This window comes from Talpa occidentalis, unplaced genomic scaffold, assembly GCF_014898055.3.
Source record: "Talpa occidentalis isolate TD23 unplaced genomic scaffold, MPIMG_talOcc4v2.1 talOcc4.3, whole genome shotgun sequence".
NCBI classification, from domain to species: Eukaryota; Metazoa; Chordata; class Mammalia; order Eulipotyphla; family Talpidae; genus Talpa; species Talpa occidentalis.
In genome coordinates, this window is record NW_023603184.1 from 791,733 (window position 1) to 814,728 (window position 22,996).

General features: G+C 37.9%; 4 protein-coding genes across 4 annotated transcripts; all 4 read left to right on the forward strand.

Moving 5' to 3' along the window:
* Positions 1-229: 229 nt before the first annotated feature.
* LOC119254200 (olfactory receptor 5B12-like) lies at positions 230-1,183 on the forward strand. The gene has a single exon (XM_037521321.1). It carries the CDS (start codon positions 230-232, stop codon positions 1,181-1,183), a length of 954 nt encoding a protein of 317 aa, XP_037377218.1.
* A 5,361-nt stretch (positions 1,184-6,544) lies between these two features.
* LOC119254201 (olfactory receptor 5B12-like) lies at positions 6,545-7,498 on the forward strand. Its single transcript, XM_037521322.1, has one exon. The coding sequence runs from the start codon at positions 6,545-6,547 to the stop codon at positions 7,496-7,498; it is 954 nt and encodes a 317-aa protein (XP_037377219.1).
* Positions 7,499-14,191: 6,693 nt separating this feature from the next.
* On the forward strand, positions 14,192-15,145 carry LOC119254202 (olfactory receptor 5B12-like). Its single transcript, XM_037521323.1, has one exon. The coding sequence runs from the start codon at positions 14,192-14,194 to the stop codon at positions 15,143-15,145; it is 954 nt and encodes a 317-aa protein (XP_037377220.1).
* A 5,406-nt stretch (positions 15,146-20,551) lies between these two features.
* Positions 20,552-21,505, forward strand: LOC119254334 (olfactory receptor 5B12). The gene has a single exon (XM_037521443.1). It carries the CDS (start codon positions 20,552-20,554, stop codon positions 21,503-21,505), a length of 954 nt encoding a protein of 317 aa, XP_037377340.1.
* Positions 21,506-22,996: the final 1,491 nt, after the last annotated feature.

The following is a 22,996-nucleotide window of genomic DNA, read 5'->3' on the forward strand; positions in this document are numbered from 1 at the left end:
AGTTAAGCCTGTATTACTTTCCTTCTTAATCACTTATGAAAATAAAAGAATGGTTTATAACAGCAAAATCTTTCACTATTTAAAAATGATATTTTGTTGTTACGTCCATGTTAAATCTGAGAATTCCTATATAACACTGTCTTGGACATAATGATGTCTTTCAGCATAGTTGTGACCCACTTCCTCTTTTCTCGTTGTAGGACATTCACGTGATCTGCAGATGACCCCAATGGAGAACAGTACAGAGGTGACTGAATTCATTTTTGTGGGGATAACTGATGACCCAAAACTGCAGCTCCCACTCTTCTTCATATTCACTCTCATTTATCTCCTCACTCTGATTGGGAACTTGGGGATGACTGTGTTGATCATTGTGGACTCTCATCTCCACATGCCCATGTACTTGTTCCTCAGTAATCTCTCACTGGCGGACTTAGGTTACTCTACAGCTGTCACTCCCAAAGTGATGGCTCAGTTCCTTATGGGAAACAACATCATCTCCTTCAATGCATGTGCTACTCAGCTGTACTTTTTTGTAGTCTTTATCACTGTAGAAAATTTCCTGTTGTCTGTAATGGCCTTTGACCGCTATGCAGCTGTGTGCAAACCCCTCCATTACACCACCATCATGACCACGGGTGTATGTGAGGGCCTGATAATAGGCTGTTATGCTCTTGGGTTCCTGACTGCCTCCATCCATGTCTGGAACATATTCAGCCTGTCTTTCTGTAGAGCCAATGTGATTAATCACTTTTTCTGTGATGGGCCTCCTGTCCTGGCTCTCTCCTGCTCAGACATCCACAAAAGTGAGAAGGTTATATTTATTTTTGTTTGCATCAATGTTATGTTTTCTACCGCAATCATCTTGGTCTCTTACCTGTTTATATTTGTCACCATTCTGAAGATGCACTCCTCTGAAGGTCATCAGAAGGCCTTTTCCACCTGTGCTTCCCACCTCACCGCCATCTCCATCTTCTATGGGACAGTTGTCTTCATGTATCTACAATCAAACTCCAACCGTTCCCTGGGCACTGATAAATTGGCATCTGTGTTCTATGCCATAGTCATTCCCATGCTGAATCCACTGGTGTACAGCCTGAGGAACAAAGAGGTTAAGAGCGCCTTTAAAAGAACTGTGGGAAAGGCCAAGTCTTCCGTAAGGCTCCTATTTCTACATGCATAGAATCAACAATAAGGTATTTCATGCAATTTAGATGTATCCAGGAAAATACTGACTTTGTTGATCTGCAATTTTGTAAAATCCTAAAGTATATCCTCCCAAGTCTTCTTTTATCTATAAAACATGTCTTGACAAGTAGGAGATCTCAGGAATAACAGTTTGAGAAGAATCAACTATAAACTTATAATTCCTCTTTTAAAATTTCTCCTTAATTTATTTCATTACTTCATTTATTTACACAATTTTCCACACTCCCATATGTACTTTTACTGTCAGAAATATACTTAAGCACAAGGCCAGAAACACCTCATTTGTGACACCCATATACATCACGCACCCAAGAATAAATTGAGGAATGATTTCAAAAGATAAATGGGAATAGTCTATTTTTATAGTACCATTTAATGATTTTGGTGTCTGTAATTACATTCCTTAAAGTAGCTAAAATTTTTAATATAGCCCTTATATATGTGCTTTTAACATTTATTAAAATTGTTAGAGGTCAAAATATTTTATTTTAACCCTTCAAGTTGGTGTCAACCATCCTGGATATTAGGTTATTGCTAAGGATTTTTTTTTATTTTGTTCTAATTTCAGTGCTAGTGATTCTGATTACATGGGCATTTTTAGGCATTTTTTAGGCAGCACAATTTTCATTTTCAATGATTCATTATGCAGATTTTACAAAGAAAAGCTGATAAAATATAGGAAAAGGGAAACAGTAATTAAAGCATATTTTCATTCACTTAAAATCACAACATTTACTTTTAGTAAGGATGACCCTCTGTCTTCACTGCCCATCCTGGGAAGTGTCTCATGCTCCTCCCTTTGTCTGTGCTCTAGGTCACCACTCAGGCTCAAATTACAGGGCAATCTAATCGGTCCTTAATAATCTCTTAATCTAACGTAGCTTTCTAACTTTGATATATATCATGCTAGGAGTCCCTCAGGGATGTGATAACAATGGTAGAGATGCTTTCAAATAAAGAAATTTATTATTTTACTGAGTCTAAAAATGATTTCTTTGAATGATCAATTCTTCCTGTCTTGGCTTTTCTTTTAACATGTCTTTCCCACGAAATGAGTGGAAACACTATTAGAACACACACACATTATAGATCGATAGATAGATAGATAGATAGAGAGATAGATAGATAGATAGATAGACAGGTACAGATCTATCCATCTGTCTATATATATGCTTCTAGAGCTTGGACTCTTATATGGGAAGAGTGAAGACAATCTTTTTTGCATTGATGTCTGGAGTCTCACATTTACAACTCTTGTGATTTTCAGTGTTAATAAATCATATAATGATGTGGTAGAGAGATTTACGTATTGGGACAAGGCCTTCAGAAGTAAGTGAAAGATCATGGCAACACACTGTTTGATAGAGAAAGGTTTTCCTTTCATAGAAAAAGAATCAGATATCCATTCCCTTCAGATTACTCTTACAAAATCTAAATTCCATCTGAAGTAATTTAAATGTAAAGAATCAGGGCTGGTTACATAATTTGCAGAACCCAGTGTAAGAAAAAACAACATGGAGCCCCTTGTCAAAAATTTACTAATAGGCCTCCCTGGTGGCGCAGCGGTTGAGCGCTGGGTTGCGAAGCTGCCCGCAGCCGCTGTGGCGCCGGTTCGATCCCCGGCTGCTCCCCGGCCACCGGAGGAGGGTCCCACATGGCGCGCAGACCTCTCCTGCCGCCCGCTGCTCCCCTCAGCAGTGTACTTCAGTCCTTCTGCCTGCTCTGCTCCCCGCTCTGGCTCTGGTGAATTCTCTCACCCTCCTGCGCTTCTGACTGTACCCAGTGCTTGTATAAATAAATAAATAAATCTTAAAAAAGAAAAAGAAGTTTAAAAAAAAAAATTTACTAATAATTCCCAGTTGACTAAAGTCAAGCAGTAAACCCAGTGCAGGACCTTTTAAACACAGGATGTTGTATGAATTGTACCAGCTCCATGCCCTGGAATCAGCTCCAAAGAGCTCTCCTCTTATAGATAGTTACAAAAAAGTGCAAAATCCTGTTAACTGTTATATTCAATCTGGGTCTTTAGATTCTTCCCACTTCTTTTGACACTTTGAGGTCCTTTAAAAAAGTTTTCACTGTGGGTAGAAGTGTGTAGAACAATCTTTCCCAACTCCCTCTTGTTGTAATGTTAGGCATTGGCTGAAATGTTGATTTTCTTCATAAAATACTATAATCAATCAATTGAAGAAAGTTTTTACTGTTCTCCCAAAATCCTCCTGTCATCATTTTCATATTAAGAATTGTGTGTGTGTATATATATATATATATATATATGTATATATATATATATATATATATACTATTTCTGTGTTTGTTTCATGATTAGCTTCTCTATTAGACCAAAAAACCTGAGGCTAAGAAGCATGATTCTCTTACATGGACATTGTACACCAGGGTCCAAGGGTGAGGTTGAAATCCATTTGGGATCAGTAAATGGTTGAACGAGTGGATAACAATCATCAATGATGCAAATATTTCAGGTGAATCAAATGAGGCAATAATTCCTGGCATCTACTTGACTTGCTTAATGACAAAGCCCATATCCCTCTTCTCTAATATTTGTGTCAAATTTCTGCCCTAGAAGTAATGATGTCACTTGATTTTGTATTATTAAAGAGCATTAGTACAAATAATGCTAGTAAACTCTTGATCTCCCTTCACAAACAGAGCCATCTCCACAGACACTTTAATTGCTTTTCTCCAGTTGTGTGAGAGAAGAGCTGTTGCTCTCAAGGGGCTTTATCTCTTGGAAGTTCTTAACATTTCAAGTCCCTCTAGACTCCTTGGATACTACATTTGACTCCCATGTCTAAGCGCCAGAGTCCCGTGAACCAATCACTCTTTCATTCACATGACTGTTAGCAACTGTCTAGTACAACAATGACTTTCCTGCAAACCGAACTCCCATGACAGCATGTAACAAAGGCCAGGACAAATATCTGGCCTTTGTTAAGACCATGATGATTCACCCCTTTCAGGTACAAGACATCACAGGGATTCTCTGGTTTTCTCGTGACAGCCGCAGACCTCTTGTGAGGAGGTGATTGGGGCCTAACTATTTAATATTTCTCGTTTACAGATGAAGACACAGACGCTCCATCAGCTAAGTGAGTCATGTGAGAAGAGAGATCATCTGGAATTGGTACTTGTACTTCCAAGGCTAATGTGTACTTTTTCTTAATGCCACCTTGCTCAGGAGAATTTTTACTCTTTTGACCAAATGTTCAAGAACCTCTCATCAGGTGTTTCCTTACTTTCATGGACTGAATTTCTGATCTGAGACTCACACAGGAATGTACTATATTTGCCTGTTACATTATTCAGGGAACAAGGTAAGCCTCCAGATCAAATTTACAGCCTGTATAAATTTGCAGGGACAGAGAAAGCCAGGAAGATATGTCAAAGCAGGCATTATCCCCTTGATGCACATGACATCAATAATGTTAATGGTATAAAGGTATAAATGGTAAAGGAATACATGAAGGGGAAATCAGGATAACAAACCATTATAAAAGTGCACTGAGGAAAGATGTGTCAATCTCACACAAGATGGAAGAATTTATGGAATTTAAGGTATGAGGAGCTCTTAGGATTGAATTTTTTGTCCTGAAGGTTTCCTGACTTGGGATGCCCAGTTTGATTAACTGTTAAATGACCCAGCTAAAGGACTATAATGTAAATGAGTTCCCAGTGTGGTGATGGAGTAGAGGTGGCATCCACAAAGCATGCATGGAATTAGATCAGGACAGCCTTCCCCCCTAACAATTCCCTCCTTTCACTTTTAGCTACCACTTCTATGGTGTTGAACATCAAATATATGCATGCTGGGGTACAGTCTCAGATGAAAATTTTTCTCAGGGTTTCCATTGGGAAAGCAAACCAGTCTCTCCAGGTATTGTCCATTGTGGAAAGCAAAAGTCCTCCATTCCTGGGAAAGTTGATTTTTTAGAAAAGAAAATGCTTTTCAGTACATCATTTTATTCAGGTCTAGATTTTCACGAAGCAAGTTATGTACTTAGTCATTGTTCAAGTGTTCATTAATGTTCTAGATATATTGAATATATATGTAGAATTGGAAACGTGGGCCTTACTTTTCTCACTAACACCTTCATCCAGATCACCATCATCTCTTGCACAGACTAATGAGGTTAATGCAAAGGAAAATGCAATGTGTGAGATGACAGAATCCCAGATATTCTCCATGGAAGCCCTCCTTGACCTCATCTACACAATGGGTCCCAAGGTAAAGCTGGCCACTGTCTTCAAACTTGAAGAGAATCTATGTTATTGAATGCTTATCAAATGGCAGACAATATTATCTCCATTTGGCACCCAGAAAAGTAAGGCTTCAACACAATAGTTATGATAAATGACTCAGAAATAAATGGCCTTTTACTTGGGATAGCTGGAGAGGCCCCTTTATAGGCAGAAGAGGAATATTGTTAAAATCTGAGAAAGGGGTACAGAAGGAATATGAGAGTTGAAGGAATTTGGATAGAAGCAAATGAATTGGTAAGGATAAAAGACATTAGATGTCACTCTAATATGCACTGGTTACATTAAAACATGCAGCCCTTCAGTTCATACAAAGACCAACAAATATATCCTCATCTTGATGTGTCATACCTTAAAGACCAGTCTGCATCCTATATCCTGAGTGATAATGAGTTCAAGAGAAAACGGAAGGCTGATTGATAATGAGCAAGATCTAACTTGATCATCCAGTATGTGGTAGAGCTAGAGTTGGCATCCCAATGTGTCTTGTCTAGACCAGTACTTTTCATTTTATTATTTCCATGTCTTTATTCCTTGTACATAAATTTCTGTAGTTGCCCACTGTATGGTAAAATACATTCTATATCTCTTTATGAGAATATTGAACCTAAGAACATGGTATATTAAACTCTATCTTGGTAGCATGTAACTGTTTTTAATACAACAAAGACAATAGCAAAATGGTAATTGACATGTAATGAATTCAATTATTGCCTGAGTATTTCATTTCAGTGTTTGAAATTTGACTTGGGAGGTAAACATATCCTCATGAATAACTGATTTTGATTGTCATTCCTCTATCATACTGTTGTGTAATCACTTATGAAGACAGAAGTTTGGGTTATGTATTAGCTCTTAAGTCTTTTTATCCTGAACATTGTATGATCTGTCAATATTTTAAAACAGTATTTTGTTGTTAAATGCTTGTTAATATCTGAGAATGCCAATAAAAGTCACATTAGTCCAATGAACATAATGAGGTCCCTAAGAATGGTTGCAACCCACTTCCTCTTTTCTCAGTGTTGTAGGACATTCACATGATCCACAGATGACCCCAATGGAGAATAGTACAGCAGTAACTGAATTCATTTTTGTGGGGATAACCGATGACCCAGACCTGCAGCTCCCACTCTTCTTCGTATTCACCCTCATCTATCTCATCACTCTGATTGGGAACTTGGGGATGATCATGTTGATCCTCGTGGACTCTCATCTGCACACACCCATGTACTTGTTCCTCAGTAACCTGTCACTGGCGGACTTAGGTTACTCCACAGCTGTCACTCCCAAAGTGATGGCTCAACTCCTTATGGGAAGCAATGTCATTTCCTTCAATGCATGTGCTACTCAGCTGTTCTTTTTTGCTGTCTTTCTTACTGTAGAAACTTACCTCTTGGCTGTAATGGCCTTTGACCGCTATGCAGCTGTGTGCAAACCCCTCCATTATGCCACCATTATGACCACAGGTGTGTGTGAGTGTCTGATAATAGGCTGTTATGTCATTGCTTTCATGGATGCCTCCATCCACATCTGGAACATATTCAGCCTGTCTTTCTGTAGATCCAATGTCATTAATCACTTTTTCTGTGATGGTCCTCCTGTCCTGGCTCTCTCCTGCTCAGATATCCACAGAAGTGAGAAGGTTATATTTATTTTCGTGGGCATCAATGTTATCTTTTCTACCACGATCATCTCGATCTCCTACCTGTTTATATTTGTCACCATCCTGAAGATGCACTCCTCTGAAGGACATCAGAAGGCCTTTTCCACCTGTGCTTCCCACCTCACCGCCATCTCCATCTTCTATGGGACTGGCATCTTCATGTATTTAGAGTCAAACTCCAGCCATTCTATGGGCAGTGGCAAAATCGCATCTATGTTCTATGCCATCATCATCCCCATGCTGAATCCACTGGTGTACAGCCTGAGGAACAAAGAGGTTAAGAGCGCCTTTAAAAGAACTATGGGAAAGGCCAAGTCTTCCATAGGGCTCATATTTCTACATGTATAGAACAACAATAAGACATTCTTAATCAATTTAGATGTATCCAGGGAAATATTGACTTTCTCGATCAACAATTTTATATCATCCTAAAGTACTTCTCTCTAGTTCTTTCTTACGTCTACAAAACATGTCTTGACAAATAGGAATAACAGCTTGAGAAGAATCTAACATGTACCTATAATTCTTCTTTTAAAATTTCTCCTTAATTATATTTCATTACTTCTTTATTTACAGAATTATTCATCCTCCCATCAGTACATTTACACATTTACAGTCGCAAATATGTTTAAGTACATGGCCAGAAACACCTCATTCATGAAACTCATATATATCACACCCGTAAATATAATGAGGAATGATTTCAAGAAATGAGATTAGTCTATTTTTTAATATAATATAATGATTTTAGTATCTCTTCACACACCCTTAATGTAACTATAATTTTAATGGCATAGCCCTTATGCTTGTACTTTTAACTTTTATTTTAAATTGTTGTATGTTAAAATATTTGATTTTAACCCTTAAAGTGGGTATCAACCCTCCTGGGTATTGGGTTATTACTAAGGTTTTGTTTATTTTGTTCTTCTTTTCAGGGATAGTGATTGTTGTTACATGGGATGTGGGGGGCTCAATGATCATTTTTCTTCACTCAGCATCCAAAAGTAAAAACTTCATGTCATAATTGTAATTAAAAAACTGACCAGGGTATAAGAAAAGGGAAACAATAATTAAAGCATTTTATCACTCAAAAAAAAAAATCACATCATTTACTTTAAAGTAAGGACGGCCCCTTCATCTTCGCTGCTCGTCCAGGGACATGGCTCATGCTCCTCCCTACATCTCTGTTCTCAGGTCACCCCTCACAGGTCACCACTCAGGCTCAAATTACATGCAGATCTAATCAGTCCTTAACAATCTCTTAATCTAACCTAACTTTCTTTTCTTTCTTTCTTTCTTTTTTTAAGATTTATTTATTTATACAAGCACTGGGTACAGTCAGAAGTGAGGGAGGGTGAGAGAATTCACCAGAGCCAGAGCAGAGAGCAGAGCAGGGAGAAGGACCGAAGTACACTGCTGAGGGGAGCAGCGGGCTGCAGGAGAGGTCTGCGCAACCCTCGGCTGTGGCCGGGGAGCGAACCAGCGCTGCAGAGGACATGGGCAGTTTCTCAACCCAGCGCTCAACCGCTGTGCCACCGGGGAGGCCCTAACCTAACTTTCTAATCTTGATGTATGTCACACTAGGAATCCCTCAGAGATGGGCTAACAGTGATAGAGATGCTTTCAATTAAAGAAAATTATTATATTACTGAGTCTAAAAGTGATTTCTTTTATATTAATTCTTCCAGTGTTGGCTTCTCTTTTTTTTTTTTAATTTTTTTTTTATTTATGCACACAAGAACCAGGGTACAGGCCATATGTGCAGGAGGGGGAGAGGATTCACCAGAGACAGAGTGGGGAACAGAACAAGCAGACTGACTGAAACACACTGCTGAGGGGAGCAGCGGGCAGGACAGAAGACGTCTGCTGTGCCATGTGGGTATCTCTCTGGCTGGCCAGGATCAAATCTGCACTGCAGAGGCTTTGGCCAGCTTCACAGCTCTGCACTCAACTGGCTGTACCACCAGGGAGGCCCAGTTGTTGGCTTATATTTTGAAATTTCTTTCCCACAAAATGATTGGGAACACTGTTGGAACACACACATTATAGATGGATAGATACATAGATGTAGATCTAATCATCTGTGTATATATTCTTCTAGAGCTTGGACTCATACATGGGAAGAGTGAAGTCAAAATTTTTTGCATTGGTGTCTGGAGTCTCACATTTACAACTCTTGTACTTTGAAGTGTTAATAAATCGTATTATGATGTAGTAGAGAGATTTACATATTGGGACATGGCATAGAAGCAAGTGTAAGATCACAGCAACACACTGTTTGATAGAGAAAGGTTTTCCTTTTGTAGAAAAAGAACTGGATCGCCATTCCCTTCAGGTTACTCTCACAAAATCTAAATCTTATTTGAAGTAATTTAAATGTAAAGAATCAGGGCTGGTTACATAATTTGTGGAACCCAGCATAGAACAAACAACATGGAACACCTTGTTAAAAAATTTACTAATAATTCCCAGTTGACAAAAGCCAAGCAGTAAACCCTGTGCAGGACCTTTTAAACACAGGATGTTGTGTGAATTGTACCAGCTCCATTCCCTGAAACCAGCGCCAAAGAGCTCTCCACATATTAGATGGAATCCATTTCTCTTAAACTCTTGTCATAGAAAGTTAACAGGAATTTAATAAAAGGCAGGTCTAGGACCCAGTAGTTGAGGAAACACTGGTTTTGTCAAATATGCATGTAAAATTAGCACCAGCCCCTGAAGGATTATACAAATATTATTACTATTGAACAAAAATCACCACTTAACTTTAGATATATGTGTCTGCACATTATTCTCGTACCCCCATATTATAAATATATTAGTAGAGGAATGAACTTAGAGGAAAGGAATATTTTAATGCATTTCTAGTAATAAGAGAAGCAAGTGTTCCATGGTGAGTACCTTGGTGCATGAGAATTCCATCCAGACATGTTTCGCTAAGATAGATGTTATTGCTCACATATCACAAGGTAAGTTCTAGGAATTGTTGCATTGTGACTTTTAAACCATTCAGTCTATAAGGATTATCTTTTTCCAGTGATGGATTCTTGTTCAAACAGAGGTCATCTGTTCAAAATAATACAGGTTCCCAAGTTGCTAGGAATAAAGTGGTCTTTAGTCTGTTGCTAATTGTCAACACAAATGGGTTTTGCTTCAAGAATTTCTTCAGTTCTTACAACCAGACCATTCTTGCATCATCCATACATACCATTCCATACCCATCGCTGTGGGTAACTTTGGTTTTGGGATGAGATTCTTATTTTGTTTTGATTTGTTTGTAGGTTTTGCTCCAGAGCAGAAAATGAAAACAAAATACAACTGTTACATTCAATCTGGGTCTTTAGATTCTGCCCACATCTTTTGACACCTTGAGGTATTTACAAAAAATTTTCACTGTGTGTACAGCAACCTTCCAACTGTCTCTTGTCATACTGTTAGGCATTGGCTGAAATGGTGATTTTCTTGTTAAAATATTATAATCAATCAAATAAGAGAAAATTTTACTCTTCTCCCTCAATCCACATGTCAGCATTTGTTGTATTATTAACTATATGCGTATCTCTGTGTTTGTTTCATGTTTAACTTCTCCATTAGACTGAAAAACATCATGCTTAGAAGCATGATTCTCTTGCATGGACATTGCACACCAGGGCTCAAGGATGTGTTGAAATCCATTTGGGATCAATAAATGGTTGAATGAGTGGATCACTATCATCATGATGCAACTATTTCAGATGAATCAAATGAGTGAATAATTCCTGGCATCCACTTGACTTGCTTAATGACAAAGCCCATGTCCCTCTCCTCCAATATTTGTGTCAAATTGCTGCCCTAGAGGTAATGATGTCACTTGATTTTGTATTATCAAGGAGAGTGAGTAGAAATATGTAAATAAATAAATTGTTGATCTCCCTCCACAAGCCAGAGCTCGATCATCACAGACACTTTAATTGTTTTAATTGCTTTCCCCAGTTATGTGAGAAAAGAGATATTATGCCTTGAGACTTTATCCCTCGAGGATTCTCAACCTTTCAAATCCCACAGGACTCCTTTGGATCCTACATTAGAGTCCCGGGTCGAAGGGCCAGAGACCCTAGGATCATTCATTCTTCCATTTACATGATTGTTAGTAACTGTCTAGTACAACACTGATCTTCCTGCAAACTGAACTCCAATGAGAGCATGCAACAAACCAGGACAAATCTGCAAATAATAATGACCTTAATTATGACCGTGATGATTCAGGTAAAAAATATACAGGGATTCTCTGGTTTTCTCAAGAGAGCTGCAGCCCTCCCGTGAGGAGGTGGTTGGGTGACTAAATCTTTAGTATATCTAGTTTATTGATGGAGACACAGAGGCTCCAATCAGCTAAGTGAGTTGTGTGAGAAGAGAGAAGACTTAGGCGAGAAGAGAGATAATCTGGAATGGGCATTAGCTACTTCCAAGGCTAACAAGTAATGTTTCTTAATGTGTCCTTGCTCTGGAGAACTTTTACCCTTTTGACCAAATGCTCAAGGGCCACTCCTAAGGTGTTCCTTACTCTCATGAACTGAATTTCTGATCTGAGATGCACATGGGATTCTGATCTGAGACTCACATGTGCTAGATTTGCCTGTTGCATTGTTCAGGGAGCAAGGTAAGCCTCTAGATCAAATTTACAGCCTGTATAAATTTGCAGGGGCAGAGGTAACCAGGCAGACATGTCAAACCAGCCATTTCCCCCTGGGTTTATTCAGAAACCAGTAGTACTGTGTTGAGCATTTTTATTGTTTGTGGTTAATAACAGAAGATACCTATCATGACCATGATACCTATCATGACCATGCAGATCCTCATGGTACTCATGCATTTATCACACCACAAGACTCAAAGACAGGAGGGCATCGTGTCCCTGTTTTGCAATGTACAATGTTTTATAACTTGGATATTATTAAGCATTTCTCAGTTTCATCTTCCTTTTTTGGAATGAGGTGATATCAGGTATTTAGGCTGGTCCCTGGGATTTGTCACTTTCAAATGGGATTTCAACAAGAAAAATCTCTACATTTTGGACAGCAATGGGCATCAATAATATTAATAGTATGAAGGTACAAATGGTAAAGGAATACGTGAAGGGGAAATCAGGCCAATAAACCAATTATAAAAGTACATTGAGGAAAGATGTGTCAATCTCTCACAAGATGGAAGAATTTATGGAATTTACAGTATGAAGAGATCTTAGGACTCTATTTCCTGCTGTGAATATTTTCTGACTTGGGATGCCCAGTTTGATTAACTGTTAGAGACCCAGCTAAAGGGCTATAATGTAAATGAGATTATCTTGCCATGACGAATTGCTGAAGATTTATTGGAAATTTTGAAATCTGCATCAATCCTTGAAGATATAGTGAGATTGAATCAGGACATGGACATCATGTAAGGAAGATTGCACTTTTTATTTATGTCCAGAGCACTATGTTTGTAGAAGTACAATCTGTAAGACTATCCCCATTACAAGACTGAGTTATAAGAGATCAAAAAATGTCTCAAGGAAAATTACAAATTCTTATTTTTAGCAGTAGGTTAATTTGACCAAGGGAGGAGAGCTACAATTAATATCCCCCTCACCCCCATATCAGAAAATGTTGGATTAAGACCCTCTCTTTCACTTTGTGGAAAAGAAAGATGATTTTTTAGAAAAGGAAATGCTTTTCAGTACATTGTTTTATCCAGATCCAGATTTTCACCATGTTCAAGAACCCATTAATGTTCGGTATATTTAAAATATATTTTGAATTGAGTACTTGCGCCTTACTTTTCTCATTAACACCTTGATCCAGATCACCATCATCTCTTGCATAGACTAGTGAGGTTAGTGCAAAAGTAAATGCAATGGGTGAGTTGACGAGATCCCAGATTTCATTCTCCCCTGGAAGTCCTCCTTGACCTCACCTGCACAATGGATCCCAAGGTAAAGCTGTTCACTGTCTTCAAACATTATGAAAATCTATGTTAACTGAAAGCTTGCTAAGTGTCAGGCTATATTTCTGTTCCCATTTTACACTTTGGAATACTGAGGCTCAGACTCTATAGCTATGCAAAATGACTTGAAAAATAGACTTTTACTTGGTTAGCAGGACTAGCCAATGTATAGTTAGAAGAAGACTAGTGTATGAAAAAAGGGAGGGTACAGAAGGACTATGAGAGTGGATATAAGCAAATGAATTGGTAAGGATACAGGACATTAGATTTCACCTTAATGTGCAATGGCTACATTAAATCATGCAGATTTTCAGTTCATATATAGACCAATAAATCTATCCTCACCTTGATGTGTCAAACCTTAAATACCAGTCTGCATCATAGATCCAGAATGATAATGAGTTCAAGAGAAAACTGAAGGCTGATTGTTAATGAGACAGATTCAACTTAACCATCCAGTGTGTGGTGGAGCTGGAGTTGGCATTGTCTTTATCCAATGTGTCTTGTCTAGACCAATACTTTTCATTTTATTATTTCCATGTCTTTATTCCTTGTACATGAATTTCTGTAGTAGCCTACTGTGTGGTAAAATCACATTCTACATCTCTTATGAGAATACTGAAGATAGGAACATGGTATATTAAACTATGTCTTGGTAGCATATAAGTGTTATTTATACAATAAAGACAATAGCAAAGTGGTCATTGAAATGTAATGAATTCAATTATTGCATGAGTATTTCATTTCAGTGTTTGAAAATTTGACTTGTGAGGTAAACATATCCTCACAAATAACTGATTTTAATTAAGTCATTCCTTTATCGTATCGTTGTGTAATCACTGATGAAGTCAGAAGTTTGTGTTACTTATTAGCTCCTAAGTCTTCTTATCCTGAACACTGTATGTTCTGTCAATATTTAAAAACAGTCTTTTGTTATTAAATGCTTGTTAATATCTGAGAATGCCAATAAAAGTCACATTAGTCCAATGGACAAAATGAGGTCCCTAAGAATGGTTGCAACCCACTTCCTCTTTTCTCAGTGTTGTAGGACATTCACATGATCCGCAGATGACCCCAATGGAGAACAGTACAGAGGTGACTGAATTCATTTTTGTGGGGATAACTGATGACCCAGAACTGCAGCTCCCACTCTTCTTCATATTCACCCTCATCTATCTCATCACTCTGATTGGGAACTTGGGGATGATCGTGTTAATCCTCGTGGACTCTCATCTGCACACACCCATGTACTTGTTCCTCAGTAACCTGTCACTGGCGGACTTAGGTTACTCCACAGCTGTCACTCCCAAAGTGATGGCCCAACTCCTTATGGGAAGCAATGTCATTTCCTTCAATGCATGTGCTACTCAGCTGTTTTTTCTTGCACTCTTTCTCACTGTAGAGAATTTCCTGTTGTCTGCAATGGCCTTTGACCGCTATGCAGCCGTGTGCAAACCCCTCCATTATGCCACCATCATGACCACAGGTGTGTGTAAGTGTCTGATAATAGGCTGTTATGTCTTTGGTGTCGTGGATGCCTCCATCCACATTGGGAACATATTCAGCCTGTCTTTCTGTGGATCCAATGTCATTAATCACTTTTTCTGTGATGGTCCTCCTGTCCTGGCTCTCTCCTGCTCAGACATCCACAGAAGTGAGTTGGTTTTATTTATTTTTGTGGGCATCAATGTTATCTTTTCTATTTTGATCATCTCTATCTCCTACCTGTTTATATTTGTCACCATTCTGAAGATGCACTCCTCTGAAGGACATCAGAAGGCCCTTTCCACCTGTGCTTCCCACCTCACCGCCATCTCCATCTTCTACGGGACATCCCTCTTTATGTACTTAGAGTCAAACTCCAGCCATTCTATGGGCAGTGACAAAATGGCATCTATGTTCTATGCCATCATCATCCCCATGCTGAATCCACTAGTGTACAGCCTGAGGAACAAAGAGGTTAAGAGCGCCTTTAAAAGAACTGTGGGAAAGGCCAAGTCTTCCGTAAGGCTCCTATTTCGACATGCATAGAATCAACAATAAGGTACTTTCATGCAATTTAGATGTATCCAGGAAAATACTGACTTTCTTGATCTGCAATTTTGTAAAATCCTGAAGTATATCCTTCAGGTCTTCTTTAAGTCTATAAAACATGTTGATGAGTAGGAGATTTCAGGAATAACAGCTTGAGAAGTATCAAACATGTACCTGTAATTCTTCTTTTAAAAGTTCTTCTTAATTATATTTCAATACTTCTTTATTTGCAGAATTATTTACACTCCCATATGTGCATTTATAGTCACAAACAAATTTAAGTACAGTGCCAGAAACACCTGATTCATTAACCCCATATACATCACACCCCCATGAATAAATTGAAGAATAATTTCAATGAGAAATAAATGGTATTACTCTATTTTTATAGTGTAACTTAATGATTTTGTTATCTGTAAATACATTCCTTAATGTAGCTATAATTTTTAATATCATATCCCTTATGTATGTGCTTTTAACTTTTATTAAAATTATTAGATGTTCAATTATTTTATTTTAACCCTTCAAGTTGTTGCCAACTAACCAGGATATCGGGTTATTAGTAAGGTTTGTTTATTTTGTTCTTTTTTCAGTGATAGTGATTGTGATTACATGGGTATTTTTATTGGGCTAATTTTCATTTTTATTGACTCAGTAACAAGAAGTAACATCTTTATGTCACTATTTTAATAAGAAAAACTGACAAGAGAATAAAAAAAGGGAAACAGTAATTAAAGCATATTTTCATTCACTTAACAAAATCACATTTGATTTTGAAGTAAGGATGGAGCCTTCGTCTTCACTGCTCCTCCTGAACTTATTTCATTCTCTTTCCTTTATCTCTGCTCTCAGGTTACCTCTCAGGCTCAAATTACAGGTCTAACTAATTGGTCTTTAACAATCTCTTTATCTAACCTAGCTTTCTAATTTTGATATATATCACACTAGGAATCCCTCAGAGATGTGATAACAATAATAGATTTGCTTTCAAATAAAGAAAATTATGATTTTGCTGAGTCTAAAAAATGATTTCTTTGAATGACCAATTCTTCCTGTGTTGGGTTTTATTTTAAAACATCTTACCCACCAAATGAGTTTGACCACTGTATGAACACACAGAAATTACACAGACAACAGACAGACAGAAGCACCAGACACTTCACCATAGAAGGCACAAATGGTCAACAGGCACATGAAAATAAAAGTGTTCATCTTTCACCCTGTAAAAAAAATGAATACGGAATTCTTCAGAAATTATAGGAGGGAACACTTTCTGATGGATTCTGAAGCAAGCATTACCCTGATACCAAGTCCAGACAAAAACACTGAGAGATATTTATCGCTGTCCTTTGGAATATGTTTTGATTATGACATCGTAATTGAGGGTTATAGAGGAACTTGGGGGAAAAACATTTAATGAATCTACCATTCAGGGAGCATCTAGAAGCCAGAAAAGATAAGGACACGAGTTCTCCCCTAGTCTCCAGAGAACACAGCCTTGCCATCACCTTGATTGTGACCTGAGACCCGTCTCAATTTTCTGACCTCCAGAACTGTAAGGCAATAAATTTGTTGCTTAAAGCCAACCAATGTTTTTTCTCTTTTGTTTTGAAAAAATTCCTGGCAGGTTATTTACTTATCATTTCTGCCATCTTAGCTTTCTCCTTCCTTTTTTAGTCTCTAAGACACAAACCTTCAAACTTTACATGGGGCTCTTCACGTCTCTTATGCCCTTCAATTTCTATCTGTTTTTTGCTCCACTTTTTAACTTGGATGTTTACTGAGCTCTTTACTAGTTTACTCTTACTCTGTGTCTAAAATGCTTTTGAGACATATGTTCAATTCTTATTTCAGTAAGAAAACAAATGTTTTATGTCCATTTTTCTTCTTTGTAGCACTTTGGCATCTCAATTCATGACTACTGCTGTTGTTTTTTAATGCCTTTACACACCTTTCTAAAAATTATACTTAACTTCTACAACTGTACTCACTAGCAGAATTAGCCTGTTCCCATCTCCATGGTTATCAACCCTGAAATTATGTGCCAGATTTCTTGGTCATAAGCTTACCCATAAGTGAGCTAATTTCATTGTATATGCATTCTAGAACGATTATCATAATATATTTCCACCATCAGGGAGGACCTGGAGCAAGTAAAGATGGGACATTTTAAAAAAATTAACTCACTGGGGGCCTCCCTGGTGGTGCAAGGGGTTAAGCACCGTACCATGAAGCTATCCACAGCCTCTGTAGCACGAGTTCAATCCCCGGCCGGCCAGGGAGCTACCCATATGGCACAGCAGACCTCTCCTGTCTCTCCTGCTGCTCCCCTCAGCAGTGTATTTCAGTCACTCTGCCTGTTCTGCTTCCCACTCTTGTCTTGGTGAATTCTCTCACTGCCCGCACCTCTGGCCTGTACCCCAGCTCTTGCATGCATGCATAAATAAATCTTTTAAAAAAATTAACTCACTGTTCTATAGCCAGCGTTCTAGGGTTAGTTTCCAGTTTGGCTTTATCTAACCTTCTGTCTGCTACAAGTGTGAGGGGGAGAGAAGAGGAGCAAGAACAAAGTGGAAAGGAAGCACAGTGGACCATGGAGGTGGGCTGTGTGTGTTTTGGTGGTTGGTGAATATTTAAGGTGAATTAGGGAAGCATTATTTCCTAGGATCCACTTGTCTTAAGTAATGACAAAGCCAATCATTGCAGTCCTGGGAGTCACACTGAGGTTTGAGTTATGCATTATCAAACAGGATAATTACAAATAATGTAGACATGCCCATGACAATGCTCAACAAGCAGAACTGGCTCCCCACAGACATTTTAAACACTTGTTTAGTTGGTGAGATAAAGCCCTTTTCAGTCCTCCTAGGGTATTTGTCCCCTAAGAGTTCAGTGACTCTATAAGTATCTCTGGGCTCCCATTCTTTAATCTTTTAAGTCCCAACATGGTTCCATTTGGCTTCATATTATAGGGTGCAGCCCAAGAACCAGAGTGACTTTGACCATCTACCTATTCATCTGAATTGTTAAGAGTTGTCCAGTAGCAATAATGACATATCTCCAAACTGACACCAATAAGAGTGTGCAGCAATGTCCAGAGAAAAACAACTGCAAGTATCAGCAATATTGAGATCATGATAATCACCCCAACCAAGTATAAATCTTTTTAGGCACTTTCTTATTTTGCTGTGTTAGCAGCAGTCTATACAGTGTTGGGCTTGCCTTTTGCTATTTTCATTATATTGTTGATTTTATCAAAGCTCAAAGAGGTTAAGTGACTTATCTAAGAAGAATGAGTAGCAGATCTTGAACTAGAAACCTTAGCTGATTCCAAGGCTAACAGCAATTTCTTTTCTTCATTTTTTTCTGCATCCTGAAAACTTTAAATTTTTTGATAAAACACTGGAGAACATCCCAATAAGGTGTTTACTTTCTCTGGCAGATGGAATCTGCTTTGAGATCTGCACACCTATGAAGGTGCTGAATTTGGATGTTGTATTGTTCAGGGAATAAGGTAAGGCTTCAAATCTACTGTTTTTAATTTTTCGTGGATATGGTTAATTGGGAAAATGCAACCAAAAAGCCATTTATTTCTTCTTTGATTTATTCAGATCTTTGGCTTGGATGCTCTGAACTTCTGTATCTGTTCCCTACAACCAGAGTTTATATGTCTACACTACAGATATTCTATCAGAACATGTGAATTTATCTTGTGACATTAGGGAATGTACAAGAAACTCTTGAAGCTCAGCTGAGTATAAACTTGGTTTGACTTTGAGCAAGTTATTTAAACGATTTCAGTTCTAGATTTTTCTTTCAGTGAACATGACAATATTAGTCATTTTGATTAATTCCAAATTGTTAAGAGGATAATATCTATAAAGATATTATAGAGTTGTATTGTAATCTGTGCTCATACTAATGTTTGAAAAGAGAGAGAAGAAATGGAGAATAACAATGAGGGGGAAATCGTGCATAGAAATCAGTTATAGTCAAGATTTCAAACCGTGATCCTATACCCCCGAATCACACACAATATTTGTAAACCAGTTTATTTCAATTAAAAAAATCACATATAAAATGCACTGAAACGAAGATGTTTAAAGTTACACAAGATTTATCTAATTATGGAAATGATTTTTTTATTTTCCTATATTTTACTATCCTTTTATTGAGGTAACATTGATTTACAATACTGAATATGATTCAGAGGTACAAGGTCACACCACTTCAGATGTATGTCAACACACCACACCGTCCACCAAAGGACCCACAATCTTCCACCATAGTTCACTGCACCCCCTCACCAAACTCAAGTTCTAATTCTGCCTCTAAAGATTTATCTGGCTTTAGACTCCCAAGTTATAAACTACTATATAGGCTGAGTGATAATTATAGTGCAGATGAGATAAACTCCAGAACACAGCTCTGAACAGATGAGGAAAAAATGTTCTCTCTTGGGAATTGAAAATAAGAATAGCACATAATATTCATCGGTTTTTTTAACTGTGTTCAGGTCAGGGAATGTGTCTTGTGCATCACTGTAGGACTGGATTAGCACACACCGGGTTACTTAGCGCTTGTAGAAAGGATGAAAGAATGAACAGCATGCAGCACTTTGTATGCTTATTTATTTGGTTCTATTAAAGACTCATGTTCCTTCTGAATTATTTGAGGATATTTTGAAGGGTTGAAGTGCATTGGAAGCATTTGTACATCTAATTCTAGTTATTCAACTGAGATCCAGAAAGGCAGGCTATTTGCACAAACTGGAAGATATATTTGATTCCAAGTTTGTGATTTTAATTACCCACTTTGATTTCCAAGGGTATATTTAATCACTCAATGAGTCCGTCAACTAAATGAGTTACTTTGTTCTACCAAGTTTCAGTGAAATATGAACAGTTTAAATATATCTTCATAATAATGAGCTAAGATTTCGTTTCAAAGTGACTTAACATCAAATTCTAGCGCCACTACTCAATATTTAATTAATAATTAAAGTTAACTCAATTTCACATTATTTTTACTATTATTCTAGTTTAATGTTCATTTTGTAAACTCTGAATTATCAGCCTGAGTTGCGCCAGTTAGTAGCTAATCTGATGAGCTTGCATAAGTTCTTTCTTCTCTTTACCTTAAATTTATTCTTTTATGAAGTTAGGAAATTGGGAAACATAACCTCCAAATCATTTTCTCTGGAATAGCCAATGATCTATGAATAATCTAAAATTGCATTTTGCTATCATGGCCAAGCTTTGGATCTAAAGATTTCTGGAAACAAGTTACCACAATACTGAAATAAGTCAGAGTGGATATGTTGATTGATTTCAGCATAGTCTACCCTCCGTTTCTCAATGTGCTTCCTTCCTCAGGACTATAGGGCAGTCACATAAGTCCCAAATGATCCTCATGGAGAACAATACAGAGGTGACTGAGTTCATTCTTGTGGGTTTAACCAGTGACCCAAACCTGCAGATCCCCCTCTTCATAATCTTCTCTCTCATCTACCTTATCACTCTGCTTGGGAACCTGGGGATGATGGAGTTGATTCTGTTGGACTCCAGACTCCACACACCCATGTACTTTTTCCTCAGTAACCTCTCTCTGGTGGACTTTGCTTACTCCTCAGCCATCACTCCCAAGGTGATGGCAGGATTCCTCACAGGAAACAACATCATCTCCTACAATGCTTGTGCTACCCAGTTCTTCTTCTTTGTAGCATTTATCACTGCTGAAAGTTTCCTCCTTGCCTCAATGGCCTATGATCGCCATGCAGCTGTGTGTAAACCCCTCCATTACACCACCACCATGACGACAGGTGTGTGTGTATGTCTTGTCACAGGGTCCTACTTCTGTGGTTTCCTGAATGCCTCCATCCACACTGGGGACATTTTCAGTCTCTCCTTCTGTAGGTCCAATGTGGTTGATCACTTCTTCTGTGACGCGCCTCCTCTCCTGACTCTCTCCTGCTCAGACACCCACACCACTGAGATGGTAATGTTTTTTGTGGTGGGTTTCAATGTCCTCTTTTCTGTCCTGGTCATCTCGATCTCCTACCTGTTTATATTTATCACCATTCTGAGGATACGCTCATCTGATGGACGCCAAAAAGCCTTTTCCACCTGTGCTTCCCACCTCAGTGCTGTCTCCATCTTTTATGGGACAGGCATCTTCATGTACTTACAGCCCAGCTCCAGCCATTCCATGAACACAGACAAAATGGCATCCGTATTCTACACCATGATTATCCCCATGCTGAATCCACTGGTCTATAGTCTGAGGAACAAAGAGGTTAAGAATGCCTTTAAAAAGACAGTGGGAAAGGCAAAGTCTTCAGTAGGATTCATACTTTAGTTACATAGTATTTATAATAAGATAGTTCATCCATAGAAGATCTATTTAGGGAAAATATTTACTTCTCCTAGCCCACAAATTTTTAATTTCTTGTTATGATTTCCCTAGCTATTGATTAAATATATAAAGCAGAAGTCTTGAAAAATATAAAATTTAGGATTAATACTTCAAGAAGAATCACTCAATAATATGGAATTCTTTTTTAAAAAAATTCCTCAAAAGGAACCATTATCAGAACAAAAAGTCAACCCCCTAAGTGGGGGAACATATTAGCAAATCAAACGTCTGACAAAGAGGTTGATATTAAAAATACATGAAGAATTCATGTAATTCAACAATAGCAATGAAAAAGCCTGATTCAAAAGAAAAAAAAAGGATAGAGAATCTCAACAGATGTATCACCAAAGAAAACATACAAATGGCCAAGAGGTAATTAAAGATGTTGATTATCTGTTGTTATGAAAATGCACATTAATAAATCATCTCACATTTGTTAGAATAACTATTATCAAGAAGACAACAAACAGCAAGTGTTAGCAAGAAGACTGAGAAAAAAGAACATTCATATACCATTGGAGAGGACATAAATTGGTGCAACCATTATGGAAAAGAGTATGGTGTTTCCTCAAAGATGTAAAACTGGAAACACTATATGATCCATTTATTGCACTTCTAGGTATTTATCGGAAGAATACCGGAACACTAATGTGAAAAGATACATGCTTACCTACATTCATTGCAACATTATTTACAATAGCAAGATATGGAAACAACCTAAATATCTATAAGTGGAAGAATGGATAAAGAAGTTGTGAGACACACCCACACTCACACACTGGAATACTGCTCAGCTTTCAAAAAAGTTGAAATCTTGCCATTTGCAACGATGTGGATAGACGTTTTGGGTATCATGCTAAGTGAAATATGTCAGAGGAAGAAATAAAAATTCTGTATGATTTCACTTATATGGGGAATGTAAATAAACAAAACAAATGAACAAATAAAATGGAAAAAAAAAACTCTTTTTGGTGAGAAAAGATTAGTGGTTACCTGAGGGGAAGGGAGTTGAGAAGTGGGTGAAATACTTGAAAATGGTTAGTTGACTGTAGTGGAAGGAATTAAGACTTTTGGTGATGATCATTATGTAATATGCACAGATGTCCAATTATAATGTTGTACATATCAAACTTATGTCATGTTATAAATCAATGTTTCTTCAATAAAATTTATTCCAATAATTTTTCTTAATATGAAATTTTTCTTTTTCTTTTCTTTCATTTTTTTAATAATCTTTTTTTAAAGATTTATTTATTTATTATTTATACAAGCACTGGGTACAGTCAGAAGCACAGGAGGGTGAGAGAATTCACCAGAGCCAGAGCGGGGCGCAGGCAGAAGGACCGAAGTATACTGCTGAGGGGAGCAGCGGGCGGCAGGAGAGGTCTGCACGCCATGTGGGACCCTCCTCCATGGCCGGGGAGCAGCCGGGGA

Excerpts from the sequence above, each read along its gene's own strand:
- LOC119254200 (XM_037521321.1), top strand. The coding sequence starts at position 230 with ATGGAGAACAGTACAGAGGTGACTGAATTCATTTTTGTGGGGATAACT.
- LOC119254201 (XM_037521322.1), top strand. The coding sequence starts at position 6,545 with ATGGAGAATAGTACAGCAGTAACTGAATTCATTTTTGTGGGGATAACC.
- LOC119254202 (XM_037521323.1), top strand. The coding sequence starts at position 14,192 with ATGGAGAACAGTACAGAGGTGACTGAATTCATTTTTGTGGGGATAACT.
- LOC119254334 (XM_037521443.1), top strand. The coding sequence starts at position 20,552 with ATGATCCTCATGGAGAACAATACAGAGGTGACTGAGTTCATTCTTGTG.